The sequence below is a fragment of the Pezoporus flaviventris genome, unplaced genomic scaffold, assembly GCF_033815535.1.
Source record: "Pezoporus flaviventris isolate CSIRO_AGI_PZ_B2104156 unplaced genomic scaffold, CSIRO_AGI_Pfla_v1 ptg000037l, whole genome shotgun sequence".
Taxonomy (NCBI): Eukaryota; Metazoa; Chordata; class Aves; order Psittaciformes; family Psittacidae; genus Pezoporus; species Pezoporus flaviventris.
In genome coordinates, this window is record NW_026892585.1 from 8481425 (window position 1) to 8497300 (window position 15876).

General features: G+C 41.2%; 1 protein-coding gene across 10 annotated transcripts in view; it reads left to right on the forward strand.

Moving 5' to 3' along the window:
* The window catches only part of TPK1 (thiamin pyrophosphokinase 1), a 284251-nt gene that overhangs the window by 112777 nt on the left and 155598 nt on the right, over window positions 1–15876 (forward strand). For 5 of the 10 annotated variants that reach the window (XM_061464636.1, XM_061464643.1, XM_061464641.1 and 2 more), the window contains one exon: window positions 703–772. The exons of the other annotated variants lie outside the window; for them this stretch is intronic. In XM_061464636.1, coding sequence (XP_061320620.1) covers window positions 703–772 — 70 coding nt within the window. The remainder of the gene's footprint in view (window positions 1–702; window positions 773–15876) is intronic. 10 annotated transcript variants of the gene reach the window in all.

A 15876-nucleotide genomic window follows, 5' to 3' on the forward strand; every position in this document is an offset into this window, starting at 1 on the left:
TAGGTCAAGATTTAAAGCCAAGACCTAACCCACCTGCTTTTTATCAGATGATTCAAACAGTCTGTGGAACAGTATAGGAGCTGTTGTCATAGAATCGTAGAATAGTTTGCGTTGGAAGGGGCCTGCAAAGGTCATCTAGTCCAAGATGACTTTGGACTGCAATGAGCAGGTCCATCTTCAGCTAGATCAGGTTGTCCGGAACCACATCCATCCTGGCCTTGAATGCAGTAGAGTGTTCATTTGTGTGTCATAGGAGGGGAAGAAAAAAGAGAAAACAGGTATTGTCATGCCTAATTAATTTTTTTTTGCCCCAGTTTTTATGCAGGTCATCGGTGAGCAGATTGCCAGGTTTAAATCCCTACCTGTTCAGAGAAGTACATACCCATCCAGGTTTTGAATGCTTGCCCCCATGCAGTTAAGCTGATGGGCAGTAGGTTAGGGTAGATAGAAATAAGCTATTTGTGAAGTACAGTGGCATAGACAGATGAAGATTAGACTAGTCTGATAAAATCATTTCAAATGTCTATTTAGAGAAACAAGGGAAGCAGTCAAGTATAGGAAGATAAAAGCCATGTGAGATTTCAACTTTTTTCCCTATGCTGCAGTGAACAATTGAGATTACACAGAAATGTCAGTAATGGAGTAACTGGTTGTGTTTGTTTGTAATGCCAATGCATTGATGCTCTATTTCTTCACTTGCAGCTGCATTGAGAGCTTGTGCTGATGGAGGTGCCAATCGTCTCTATCACATCACAGAAGGAAGTCAGGACAGGTACGTTAATAGTAAACGTGAAGCTGTTGAAGTCATCTCAATGAAAGTAACATCTGGAGGAGCAGTTACTGAAGCAGCTGCCTGCTCTGTGCATGGTACTTTAACAAACTGTGGCAGGCAGTGTAGTATTTTCTCCACATTAACTTTTATTCCCAGCCACACTTTTTAAAAGCACACAGATAGCCTCAAATACCTTTTTTCCCTAAGCCCACTGGTCTTTTTTCTGCTTGAGACCTCTGCTCTAGGGATGTCTTATTTTATACATCCATCAGAGCTAGGCCTTTGATGCAGCCTCGGAAAAAACTTGCTGTGCCTTTAGCAAGGGTTGACTAGAGGAACATGTGATGCCTCTTACCTAGAGCTGAAACAAAGTATATCCTCTTCATTCTTCTTGTGAAGCCTTAGAGGAATTCTGCTTTGTCAAGTGAGATGGGTAATAAACTAGGAAGTCTACTTTTCTTTTTGAATTGTTTCTAAATAAGCACAGGGCATAGTACGTGACTAAAGGCAAGTACAGATGTTATCTATAAATGTATATGCTGGGTGAGGAAGCATGACTGAAAGGAGAATATGTTCTTGTTTTCTGTAATGCCCTTTAAATTATAAATTATCCTAGGTTTCTGCCCCAGAAGTGTTGAGCTGGGCTTGTGATGCTAAATACTGCATTGAAGTCCTTCCTCATTTTTGTAGCGGAGCCATGGAACGCAGTGTGATGTGAGGTTACTAAGGATCTTTTTTGCATGTCTTTAGGATTTTCAGTTGTTTTGAGCAGGACTTCATAAATAAATTGCTTAATAAAAGAAAATAATGTGTAAAGCTGACTTTCAGGGCAAAGGCACAAGACAGGTATCTGGTACAACTTACAAATGTATGAGCAGTTCTGTTCATGCAGCAGACTCTAACACGTATTTTGTGTTTCATCTCATGGCAAGTGTACGACAGAGGCCAGGGAAAGCTCAGTTTCTTCCTGTTCTTCGGAGTGAAGAGCAGAGTTGGAGAGGAAGACTGTAGTCTCAAAGTAAAAGTTAACATTTCTTTTGTCACCTGTGGGAAGTTTGATGGCTGAGTTCTCCTCCTGCTAAAACCGAGACTGGAGTCTGTCAGGCACTACTAACTGTTGTAGTAGTATTCCTTCAGTAATCTTCTATTTCTCTTCTCCTAGTATTTGCTAACGGAGCCATGCACAGCTTAATCTTGAGTTCAAACAGAAATGTGATTGACTTACAGCAAGTAGTTCTCTCTAATATCTGATAATGGTGATGCTTTCCGAAGAGCGGCATTTAGAGCTTTCATTTTACCTCCTCCTGTAACTCATTCATCTCTTCTGCACACCTTTATGTTCATATTAAATAAATATAATTCAGGGGAAATGGATGATTATACCTTGACTGACTAGCTCTTTCAGTTTTGCATACTTGTCCCTTGGAGTATTCTTTTTCTCTGTCTTTCTTCTTCTCATCCTAATTGCTTTGGGTAGGTATATTTTACCTTCAAAGTGATTTTTTTGAAGCAAAAAAAAAGACCTGCATAATTTTGATTTTTGTCTTCAAAGAAATCATTCTGTTGGAAAGAATATTCATTTCCTTCTCTCAAGTATTTTCCCTTAAATTCCCTGTCATTAAAGAGCTTTCTGCTCAGGCTCTACTCACATGCTGATAATTTTTTAATGCTTCCTTAACCTTCTGTTTAAAACTATTTTATTTGAAGCCCTGATGTCTAATTGTGTTGTATCAAAACCTAAAACCTATAGTCCTTTAATTCTGGAGAGATTACTATATCTGAGAGAGATGTATAAAGAACTTGATTGATATTTTGGACTTGATGCTCAGCGACACCAAAGTGTGGGAAGAATCTTTTGGAATGGGAGTAAATGACAACATTCTGGAGAAAGGTCAGCTGGAAATACGGCACTGTTAGAGGGGTGTCTTCCTCTGGAGATAAGTATTTGTTGCTGGTTTGAACAGTTGATCCATTTCCAAATCTTAGAAAAATGTAGGGCTGGAAATGACCTCAAGAGGTCCATCCTTTCCCTCTGCTTCAAGGTGAAGACATATTCCTGATGCATACCTAGTTAGTTGGGTCTTAAAATTCTTCAAGTGGGAGCCCCCCCCCACATCTCCCTTTTCTCTGCTTTAGGCTAAAATATGCCCAGCTTGTTTGGTCTTTCTTTATTGGTCATCTCTTTGCTTTTATTGGCCTCTCTTCAGTTACTTCAGAACTGTATCTTAAAGCGCTATGGCTGAAGCTAGGCAAGATGCTCTACAGAAGACTTGCCCAGGACTGAACAATTCTTTAGCTTGCTTCTCATGTTAAGACCATCTGTGCTGTTGAATGAAGAGCAGCAAGAGTAGATTTGAAGGCCCCTCATTTCCTGCCTCCGTAATTTTCCTGTTTTCTCCATCGTATCTTGACTTGTTTCTGTGCTGGAGTGGTTCATCTGTTGCCATCAAGCAAAGGAAGCTCTCACTTTCCTCTCTAGAACTGTGCAGGCTGGCTTAGCAGCATGACTTCCAGTCATTACATTAATCTATGTAGTAGTTATGTATCTTCCTCTATTCTTGTGGTGTCATTTTTGTGATGTGTTTGGTTGGTTTTCCTATTAGTCTCTGTAAAAACTAGCTTAAAACCGAACCTGAATTGCAATTATTCTTGCTTAAAAGCAAACAAACAAACCCGAGAAAACCTTTGTTTTTGTAACTACTGATGAGGAGAAATTGTGCTGGTTTTTTTCAGTGATGTGTTAAAGCAAATGCCTTCTAGGGCAGGAGCAGTAGGATGAGTAACCGAAAGGGCAGGATAATTTTCCTTAGAGAAGCCCATCCTTGGGAGCTGTCAGTGCTGGGGACAGAGGAAAGGCAGCAGGGAAGAAGGAATGGACTCCTGTGCTCTGCTGCATTTCTCTTGCTGGCTTTATAGCCCAGAAAGGTTATTTAGACTATGTCTTTTCTTTATTAATGTCAGTTCCCACTCAAAAATAAGGATTGTTGCTAAACCATTCTTGTTTGCTAAACATTTGCAGCTAATGAGACCTAAGGGGGAGTTACTGATCTTTATAGGATTTGTTTTGCTCTGCCTTATTCTGCCTGCCTTGCCTACCCCATTGTGTATTTCCTTGAATCCCTGTGAAGCAGTTATCCACTTCAGCTAGGTTGTTGCTTATCTGTATCACACTACGGGCGACTTCTTTCTCAACACTTTCTGATTAAATCTTAAGGCATTGATTAACCTGTGTGTCACTTGCTTTGGGGTATATGAAGGTGAAGATGCATTGAAAACTATCATTGTATTGGCACCTGTAAAAGCAATCATTAGAACTTGTGTCTTAGCTGCTGTTTTCTAGAGAGATATCAAATACATCATGTACTTAGGTTTTGCAACGCAGAGCTTCAGGTTAGAGGGGTGCAGAGGGAGGATAATTCTATCATAGATACTGGCTTTCTGGGGTTCTCTTTAGTATTTCGCTGCGGCAGACTTGCTACATGAGGTGGATTGCTTACAATCACTGAGAACATCACTTTTGCTATCCTTCCAGTTTCTTTCTGTGAACAGTATAAAGGCAAAGAGTAGCAGTGAAACTGAAAAGTGGTGGTATATTTTGATGTTGCGTTTTCTGCATGTAAAACATACATGAGGTGAACTTAAGTGATGCATGAAAATGCAGTATACTGCATTTACAATTGCAAATGCAATTACTATATAATTCTCTATACTGGGCATGCAGGGAGGCAGCTCCAAGAAGCTCTACATGTGTGTTTGGAAATTAGGAACAAATTCCATAAACACTTCCAGTTCATGCAGCTGCTAAAGTTCTAACATGGACCTGAAAAAGATCATTTGGGAAGCAACTTCCATTCAGGAGTACAGATTGCTGCATGAAGTTTGTCTTTTGATGATGCCCCTCCACCCCCAAGCTTCTAAATAACTCATCGGTATTTAGTCAAAACTAATCAAGGGTGTTGGTTATACAAGGTGATGCTACTTCTTTAACTTGGATTTAACAGACTATTCTGTGTCCTAAGCTTTGTGTTGAGAAGCTGAAGTGGAAAACAGAGGTCTTAATTGTACAGCTTTCACAGCTTACACTTACTGAGTTTTGTATCAGTGAATAAATGTAGGCATATGACAAATGTTTCAATGGTGACTACTCTTGAGGAGTTTCTTCTTGTCCGCATGCCTGGAAATGGTTTTCAGGATTAGCTACTCCATTACCTTCCCTGGAACTGAGATAGGGCTGAGCAGCCTGTAGTTCTCAGAGTTCTCCTTCTTGCCCTCTTGGAGACAGGAATGATGTTTGCTCTCCTTCAGTCTTCGTGTGTTTCTGCCAGTTGCCATGATTGCTAAAGGATTGTCAAGTATGGCCTTGCAGTGGCATCTGCCAGCTCCTTCCACACTCATGTGCATCCCATCTGCACGTATGGATGTATGTGTGCTGTTTTACTTAAGCATTCCCCGACCTGATCCTTTTTGCACCAAGAGTACATCTTCCTTTCTCTAGTCTTTCCCCCTGTCTCTGGTGCCCTCGATTCCTGCAGGCTTGTCTTCCTAATAAAGACTGAGGCAAAGGTGGCATTCAGTACCTCAGCCTTTTCCATGTTCCGTGTAACCAGGTCCCCTGGCATATTAAGCAATGGGCCCACGTTTTAACTAGTCTTCCTTTCATCACCTATATACTAACAGAAGCCCTTCATGTTGTCTTTGGCATCCCTGGCCTAACTTCATCCATACCCAGGCAAAGCTCTGTGCACTGTAGCTGCTCTCTCCTGTGAAGGGCAGCTCCTCATCATCATCTTCTCATCCTGTCCTTCCTAAAAAGTCTGCATCCCCTCATGGTAACACTCCATCCGTGTTTCCTTGATCCCAACAAGACTGTAGCTCTGCATCTGCACGCAGATCTCTGACTCATCGTTTATTTTCTGCCATGCTGAATGCGTTCTCCAGGCTTTATTTTGCCTTAGAAGTTTGAAAAGGAAGCAATAGGCTTAACCTCTGAATAGGAAGACTGAGCTAGTGTAACTTCCATGAGGAGAAGTTGCATATTTGCTGGTGTTAAAGGTGGAAAGATGTCTCATAGTGAAATTGTCTGTCTATTTTATGGCTTCATGCGTGCATTTTGGCAATTACTGAGGATTTGTAGTGCCAATTCACCAGCCATCTTTTCTTCCTTTGGTTGGCTAGTTCAGTTGTCTATTGTGACTTACACTGAACTTGCCTAATCTTAGCAATCACTGTCTCTATTGTCAATATAATCCAAAAAGAAACAGCTGGGCAACAGCTAGCAATACCCATACGTAAAATGAGATCTTTTGTCTTGTTATTCTCTCCTGAATAACCTTCTCCTCCTGGAAAAGTAGGTCCCTAATAGGATTATAGAGTGAGAAATTCATATATACTTCACTGTGTTCTATATTGGATTAGAAATAGGGTACTTATGAAAGTAATTAGCCATTGATGTAGCTTAATGTAGGATTGAGAGGAATTCTTTGCTTGAACTCTCCGGATTAAACTGGATATTGTTTTTGAGCTATTTTGTGTTCAGGCAAAATTTAGCGCACTGATGCAGAAATTATTGAATGAGCTTTTCAGAGTATAATGTTGTACTGGAAGACTGCAATGGGTTTTCCTTCTCTTTGAAATCTATCCATTGTATGTTTGGGGGAGGATGCGAGAGCCCTATACATGTGAAGTTTTTGCTTTACAAATGTTGATGTAAGGATGTGTTTCAGTAACGTTACAAAAAATGATATTGGCCTCAAATGTGAGGTCAAAGCTATTTGAAATGGCTTTCCCATTGCTGCTGGTGGTGAGGAGTTCTGTGAATTGAGGGTTTGCATTCTGAAAGCCAAGAAAGTTGAAAGCTAAGACCATGCTTCATTTGTCAAAGGGCTTAAGGAGGTCTTTTACATCAGACATTTTTGCTTGACCTAAGAACTGTAGCAGTGTTCAAAGATCAAAATCGGGATCTTGAGTTTATCCTAATCAAATCTGCAGGAGTGTTCAGGAAGCTCATCCCTAACCACAGTCAGGTCCTTTAGGGAATACCTGACTTGGGATCCGTTTTTCAATCCTAGCTGACTTGAGAAAGCAGCCAGGCACCAACACATTTCAGAAAACCAAAGCAACCTATTTCTCAGTGTTTGGAAAGATGAATCCATTTGAAGTTACCTACTGTGTTTATTTCAGGTAGTGCAGATGAGAAACTCTCAAGATACATTCTGATCATCTAGGTTTTGGCTTTTTTCATTTCTGTCTTCAATATAATGATTTTCACTTGATTATGTTTTCAAATACATTTGTATTCCAGTGGCCGTGCACTGTAAATACAATTCAGAGCTTGTTTCAGAAACAATCAAGTGTTGAGATACCAAGAGATACTCATAGATTCAATCCTCAGTTTAACCCAAGATTAGCTTCCTGTACTGGGAGGTGTTTCCTGAAAGGGCAATAACATCACGAGGCATATCAGGCTTATTTGGTCTCTGAATCAAATGCTCACAGAACTGATGAGAGGTGAAATTGGGGCTTTTTTTACACTGCTGGGTTCCTCTTGATATTAGACAGCACATAAAGCCAGATTCAGGAGTATGGTTTTTTCCTGGAGTTGACTACATCACTGTAGTGCTTTATATCTATTCAATTACTCATCAGATGCTATAAAAGAAACATCTCGGAGTTACATAGCCGTGGTTTGGATTTAAGTCAGACTTTTAGGAGGGGCAGAAGCACTGGGTTTTGCAGGTCACACAAAGTGGACATACATTTTGAGGGGGACATCAGCAACCAGCTGTAAATGTTGTTTCAGCTCGGTTTACTTGGAGGTGCTTCTAATTGTAGTTACTACTATATTCCATAAACCGTAACAGGAAATGGGAAAGGGCTTTCCCATCGTTTCCTCAATCTGAAAATCAAGTAGCAGATTATCATCTAATTAAAACACATGGGCTTATAAATATCAGCTGAATTTAGTTGAGATTAAATTACTCTTGAATTACTTATGTTGAATTCTTGTTGCTTTTGGTAGCCACTGTGTGTATGTGGAAGCACACATGCCTCGCTTCTTTTATTTTGGGAGACGCTGCAAGTAAGTTACTCCCTTAGTACAGGACCATGTTTTCTTCACAAGAGAAGAGTTAAGAAAGAAAAGCACTCTTAGGTAGAACTTCTGGATAATGATTTACAAGTGGCAGAGGTAGAGGTACCAGGTTTCATCTCGAGTGAGAGTATTATCCACTGGTTAAAATGGAGAACTGGGAATCAAAACCTTTGTTTTGTTCCCAGTTTGCTCACTGAGCAAATCATCTCAGATTCTCAGTCACCTTCCACATGTGGGTAAATACCCTTAAGAAGGGGTAAAATGCTGCCCTTTTTCATCTGGTCTCATCAGAGTTTCTGGTAATTCCTTGTAAAAAGATGAACCTGTAAAAGCGCTGGGTATCATTTCTCCTAAAATCAGTATTTAATAAGGAATAGTAGGTCCTAGGTGGAGGCAGACTTGATGAGCACTTCAAGGAGATGGGAAGGATGAGGACAAAAGTCTGGCTAGATGGAGTGATGGGCAAATACAAAAGAGATGGACAGCTTGTTCAGACAGAAACCAGGTCTCCTGGCTGCCAGTGAGGTGCCTCTGCCCATAATACTGTGCTGTCCCAGGAAGAGCACCAGAAGCCAAGTTATAATTCCCAATCGGGGACATAAGAGGTCACAATTTGTCCAGAGCAGTAATTCAGGGTGGGGAAGGAAAAAAAGTGGCTGAGGAAAGGAGAATATAGGGACACTTACAGTTAATCCCAGATCTCTGAATCAGAGGGCTTGTATTGCTTCAGCTTCTTCTTCACATAGCTGTATCTGTGCCCCAAGTGTACTGTGGGTAGAGAAATCACTCCATCTGGGTGATTTCTGGCTTTATGACATGGTAAAAATCATTTATGGCCACCCCAGTGCTAGAAGTTAGGAGTTTGTAGTGATAAAATACCCGTGCTTTGAGTCACATCAGCTTGGAAGAGAGTCCTGAGCTGGCCTAAGAGCACTCCGCACTTTATAGCGGTTTGGTTTGTTGTGCCTAAGGAGTAATTCTAGGATCCAGGAAAAGCTGGCTCTGTGTGTAGTGTTAGGATGAAATGTATGCCTTTGCTTCTTTTGGATCTCTGAATATCACTAGAAATTAGGGATTAGGCAGGCAGTGCTTGCTTTTATGGAGCAATACTTTTTATACAAGTGTTTGGGGCAGGCTGGGGAGTGGGAGTTTTCCTGTGTTTGAAACAAAGCGAAGCTAGAAAGTTCCTCAAACCAGGCTGGGGTTTTGCTGCAATAGAGCTTGTCATTTAAGATGTAAAATACAAACTTTATAACAAACATGGCAAGAGCAATCTTAGCTTTGAAAGAAGCTTGTTAAGACTGCAAAGATCAGCACTCAGTCTGGGAGCATAGGAATACATGTGCCAGCAGTGCCTTAAAATGAATGTATGTTAATAAATGTCCTTGAAGTTGCAGTGTTACCCTTAACTAGTGCTATAGCACCTCTTCACTTTCTCAGCTGTTCCTTTCCTTCGTAGTCTAGAGAACTGGAAAGTGCAGGTATAGTCCCTTCCAGGTGACTTGATATTACAGACTGCTACATAATGGGGCTGAGCACAAATAACAACCATAGATAACTTACTCAGATTAGCTTTTTGCTGTCTCTAAAATGCTCTTTCAGTAAGCTTATTAGTGATTGTTGGAGCGTAAACATATCCTGGGTGTTTATTTCTTGGTTTTCTTTCCTAGTCTCTTTCTTCAGTAGACTCTCTGTTCTCTTTTTATAAACATGCAAAAGGCAGAAGTCCTGACTTTGAACACTTTGCATTCAAATGGACACCTTTATTTTGAGGATACATGATTGTATACTTCAAATCTGTTTAAACTGAGTGTTAGTGAAGCCAGTAGCTTGCGAGTGGGGGACTTTACGCATTAGAGAATATAATGAGAAGTAAAACTTAAAAATATAAATCCATTTTTCTGTAAACTATTTTTCCTAGATCTTCTGCTAAGATTTGGGTTTAAATCTAATTGTATTCCAAGCATGTCTCTGTTTTACAAATGGACTCTTTCAGCTTTTCATTTTAAAATGTTTTGTGCCCCAGTTTTCACAGAAAATGCTATCAAGAGCAAGGAGCCGTGTTCTCAAACTCTGATCAAGCCTACTTATTACAACTGATAAATAAGAATAGTTTAGGGCCAAGCGATGAGCATTACGGGCCTCTTCTGACGAGGACAAGGCAAGGAGCAAAACTGCCACACCAGTTGCAAAGCCATCCATGTGAAGGGCTGAACATTGATTTGGACTAAGTAAAGTAGTCAGGCATCTCTGAAATTCCCCAATTGAAGACATGAGGGTTAACCTTTGCTACAAAGTTAGAGCCCTGGGACATCATTGAGCCAGTTGTGTTCTGCTACCAGAAATAACTTGCCCAAGCATGTGGATAATGTTTACAGTGGTACCTCCAGAGCTGCTCTTAGATACGTTTATGTTCAGGAAACTCCAGTCTTCTCCTTCAACTCACAGTTCATGTAAAAGTCACACTCCTGGCTATGCATGTGCCTCTGCAAGCCACAAGCTGCCTGCCTTATTAAGAACCAGTCGGGGCTTTAGTTTTGCAAAATACGTGCTAGAAATCAGGTTTGGGGTTTGTTTGGGGGTTTTAAATGCACTTGGTGAATGAGGGGAAACTAAGATTCGATGCAAGCTCAGCAGAGCTGTTAACACAGGGTTTTGTGTGTTGGGTTTGGTTTGGTTTTTGTTTTCTATCTTTTTTAATGTTACTGAGTTTTTCTCATTAAATGTCACAGCATAGGAATAGATATGGCCTGTGTTTGCCAAACAGGGACTTAGATTACCTTTTGTACAGATTCAGGATCTTCTGTTGACTTAATAGAGAAGCGATTAAGCTATAAATGTCTAAGCAATTACACCCTCTCCATACACTGTCCTGGATTCTTGCAATGCAATTAATGCTTGATGTGATGCATCCCTTCTCTATGGTGATTGCAAGCAGGGAGACTGCCACAGCAGCCGGATACTGTTCCAACAGCCTATGAAATGGATGGAGCAAGAATGAGACTCTCACTGCTGCTATGTCAGTTACTGTGTCTTCCAGAGACTGGGACACAATCCATTTTTATCCCTTGTGCTTTAAAAGAAATATAACCAAACCATTTTTAGCTGTGTAAATATTGTTTGAGCATCTATTGCTCTGATTTCAGATTTGGAGGCAGCATTGGCCATAGTTGGAAATAGTTACTGCTTATTGTATTTGGAAGTACTTTGTGGTGCCCACACAGTGATAAAAATATTTAGAATAGATTTTGGAAGTGGTAAGACCAGGAATGAAATTCATCCTACAGGAATACATTGTTCTTGGACTCGTAACTCTAGAGGGATATCCCACCCACACAAGCTGCTTGATTCTCAAGCTGCCTGGCTCTCCCTGGTTGTTAAGAAACTCCAGCTGAAATATGTTTCTTCTTTCTGTTAAAATGAAGCTGAGCAGCCTGTTCCAGGTACCTACATCACGTGGCTGATGTGTATATAAGATGCTTTGGATCAGACAGAGTACACGTGTGTGTGCAGTTTGCTCCGTGTTTCTTTCAGTGTGGCTTTAATTAAGTATTTTGATTTCTGTATAAAAGTTGCCTGGCATATAAAAAAAAAGAGAAGCAGTAAATAATGATATAGCTGTTCCCCTTAATTCATTCATTATAAGCGCTATGGATAAAGAGTGACTAACTGAAGGCAGCGTTAAGGATTTGCGGCTTGAGGCTGGATTAACTTATTAGTGTGGAGGGAGCTAATAGGATGCCAGTGAAGAAGATGGATAAAGATCAGCAGGTTAGAAAAGGTATATTTTTAGGGTGCTTGATACATGACACAATGACACAGTGGGTACCGATGGCAGAGGATAAAAGGCTGTGCCTTTGGAGCTGGCTGTCTTTTTCTCTAGCATAAAAGGGAGATGGGTATTCAGGTGTAGCTTAAAATACTTGGTAAAATATTTAGTGAGGGTAGTGAGATTTTGAGGGTGGCTTTTTTTTTGGTGGTGTTGTAACACACACTGATTGCAGGGAAAACAAGTCCAATGACATCGTTCAGAGCACTGGACATCCAGCTGTGGACCAGAGCATTGAGAGAGGGGCCTGTGGTTGTCATCCCCTCTGTGCAGAAGGGAAGTCATTTTGCAAGAGATTGAAAACATATATTCACTGAAGCAACAGCACTCTGAAAATCTCTGTTTCTTTGTCAGCAGGGCTTTTTCCTCGGTGTTTAGGAGAGTTGAACACGTTAGGTGACAGTTGGCACAGGCATCATCTAAAGAAAGCAAAATTGGACGGGAGGGAGAAACACAGTACAAGGAAAAGGGTGGGGAGGGAGTGAAAATATTTGTGATGCTAAAGCTGAAAAGGAGAAAAAGTCTCTGGAATAAACCTAGCTAATAACTCCAGTAGAACAACTGCTGTTCTGTCACATGAAAGAAAAGGAGGGAAGGCTCTGTAGTAGTAAGGGCAAAAGCTGTGATTTGCCTCGGCAAGTTCCAGCAGTATCTGTGGGAGGATTGATGTTTTCTGATTTTACAAGCTGCGGCAGGCGTGTTAAATGCCAGTGACAGATCAGATTGGATTTGTGTGCATTAAGGTAGTTTGAGTGGGGAGGGAAAGACAGACTGTCCCAAAAATACAACTGAAAAAGAGGCAGTACACGATTCAGTGCCATTTTTTGTGTTAAAGCCTCATCTGCAAGTTTTGACAACGAATACTTTTAATTAAGGAAGTGACAGATGTGGGTGTCAATATCTCTTCTGGCTGATGCTTTTAATTTTAGGAGAAAACTGTGCATAAGGGATGTTGGGGCGGTTTTGTACAGGAGGGAATCGTGTGAGGAGCGTGCGTGGATTGATTGGGTGTTAGCCCTCAGAGGGAATTCTCAGGATGATGAAGACTCTGTTTTGAGGCGTTAACATTGCTAGCAAGCAAGTTGCTGAACCCGCGCCCAGTCTGCAAGCATCCACTCTGATTGGCACCGAGGGGCCAGCACTGATCCATCATTCGAAGCTTTGCAGCAAAGCAATGAAAGCGACTGCACGGGCCGTGGTTCTGCCTCTCCTCTTGTGAAGAGGTTGTGCTCTCAGATTTCCTTCTAGACTCAAAGCGTTTCAGATTGAACAGCAGTTTGTGACAAAGACAGGAGCTGGAACTGTGCTGCGCTGTCACTGGGCTTGGTGAGATACTGATGTTTCTGCTGGCTTAAACAAACAGGAGTTACATGGGCAAATCCCTTCTTGTTTCCTTACTCCATCTTCTCTGCCCCACAGTGAAAGTAGTAGGGAACAGCATCCGTGATCATGTTTACTGTAATGCGCCTGTCCCCTGGGGAAACGCTTGTGGCGCCTTTTAACGTTAATCTAGTATCGATTTATGAGTCTGATACGCTCTAACTCTTGCTCATTAAGTGACCACATGCAGGGTTCTCATGGTTTGTGTGTTTCCCATAGAAACCTATGCATTTGATTAAATTCAGCATTTCAGGAAGTGTTTCCTGGCAAAGCAGTATTCTAACATCATGTTGCAAGAAGGGTCCCAAGGTCACAAACTACTTTCAGAGGTTAATGAAGGCTGAAAGAAAGGTATTCTGTTGTAATTAAATAGTAATGAATGAGAGGCCGGGAATATTTGGTCTATAATGGAGTACCATGAGGCAAAGCCAAAATCATCTGCAAATTTATCATTTTATTTCGTATTCTATTATAAAATACCCTTGGGTGTCAGTGTAATTTTTAGTTTCTAACTTGCCTGTGACAGAAGAGGGATTAAGTGGTCAGCGCTGTCATGCATATATGTGATGGTAATACGCCTCGGGAGTGGCTTCGGGAACGTTAATAGCATTCCCGACACACTGAAGAGGGCTTTCATCAGGAGAGTGATGCCTTCCCCGTTCTGCAGGATCTCATTTCTCATCAGACTGGAAAGTGTTTTCTTTGCCATGCTCACACTGGAACAGCCGTGGCAAGTTTTGACTTCTTTCAGTAGTGCCAGCAGAAATACAATCATGTTCATGACCCTGTTTAAGAGCTCATCAAAATTTCCCTTTTCGTTCTTGTGCTTCTGGGGTTTAATATTTCAGCATGTTCAAGTGTATTAGGCAGGATCCTGGCACAGGGCCACAGGCAAGTTTTCAATCCACATGTAGATTTTGCTTCATCCCCCCCCCCCAACCATCGTTGTAAATGAGCTGAGTCAAATGCTCATACACTGCCTTGCTCCACTCTTGCCTGAAGAGTGAATGATTTTGATCTCTGAACATATAGGACAAACACATGGGTTGCCAGTAGTTTGTAGCTTTGATTCCTTACTTCTGTGTTTTTAAAGTAATTGTAATTATTTTTGTTTCATCCAAAAGCTGCATTTAGAAACTGTTTTCCCCACCTTGTGGAAGAAAGGGATGAGGAAAACTGCTTGTACGTGTTCGTTCTTGGGCCAGACAAAGCACAGGCATCATAGCACCTAGGAGCCTGCATTTTGTAAAATCCTGTAAAAGCTGAAACTCCATCTAAAAGAGAAGGAATCCTTCTCACTGAAATCACTCTTTGATTCCACAGCCTGGCCTTTGGAGAAGCTGCGTGGGCTCATTGATGGCTCACAGCCTGCCCTTCTTGGGCCTTGGAACCTCCACTGCTAGGAGAAGGGGATTTTGTGTCCACCACCTCCCTCTCTACTATGGGCTTAGGTAAGGGAGGTGCTGCTTTAGAAAACTGGGATGCCACATTGCCAGAGACACTGGTGATGGGGTCCTCCCAGACTGCTGCAGTGTGGCTCGCACCAGCCATTGTTACCTAGAGTAGGTGTGCTGCTGAGTGCACTGAGCTCAGTTTGAAGGTGGGAAAGGTCACAAATCTCCATGCCTTTTTATCACCCTGTAAGTCCCAGTTCCTGTTTGTTACTAGCTGGCTGGCTGTAACTGGCTGGTCCAGGCTTGTTTGGCATCTGAGCTTAACCAGGTATTTAACAGCCTAGGATTTCGGGGATGGTTTTGCTTACAATGAAGTGGAGCTCCCTGTTAATCTGAAGGATTTCAGACTTCCCGTTTCTCTCTGAAGACAGTTATGAAAGTAACTTCAATGAAAGTTTTTCTGTCATTCCAATAAAATGTGGGTCTCTTACTTCATTATCAGGCAGATGGGTCTGTTCCTCCCAACTTTACATGCCTTTCATTAACCTGTGAATTAATGACCTGCTGGCATTAAAGCATATGGAAAAAAATATCTTGCAGTGAATTAGAAGGACTTGGCCACATGGGCATCCAGAACCTCACTCTTCTATGAAATGACATCTCTAATGATGGTTACATTACATCATGTCACCTGTGGTGGTCTTTGGGCTGCTCCTAGAGCATCTCAATGCACACTAATTCCAAGTGTCTGATACTCAACTCATCTGTGTCCTGGCTTTTCCAAAGCACTTCCAGTGCTGCATCCAGTCAGTTCTCCTTTCCTTTCTTGTAGCATAAATGGTTGCAGGCAGCAGCAGGGATATCAGACCTCGAATGTCTTCCCTGAGGAGCAACTACTATCACTATTTATGAAGGGAATAGCTGTTAATAAGAGCTCATTATGGCATTTGTATTACTTATAGGTAGACCTGTGTCCTTAACATCTCTTTCTGATTCTATAAGAAAAGTTAATTAGGATGTTGAAAAGATTAAATGAAAGTGGTAGTGCAGTAATAGATCTTAGTAGGAGAGCAGTTAAGGGTTTTATAAATATATTTTTAATCATAATTAATTGTGAAGTTGATACAGGGAGTATCGTTAAAACCTTCTTATAATATGCAGGGCACCAACAGCAGCAGAGTTTATATTAAAAGTTGGGGTTTTTTTTCAACTACTCTACTTGATGTAAAATTACTTGTACAGAGCCCAAGACAGGGGCTCTTTGGGCTATTGGTGCTACTTATTGAGAATGAGGTATTTTCTGTCTGAGCATTTTTAGCCCAAATAGACATAAAAAGGGAAAGGAGGAGGATTGGAGAGAAGAGATTGAGAAGAGACAGATCTCTAATATCATGTGTGTATGTAATGTTTA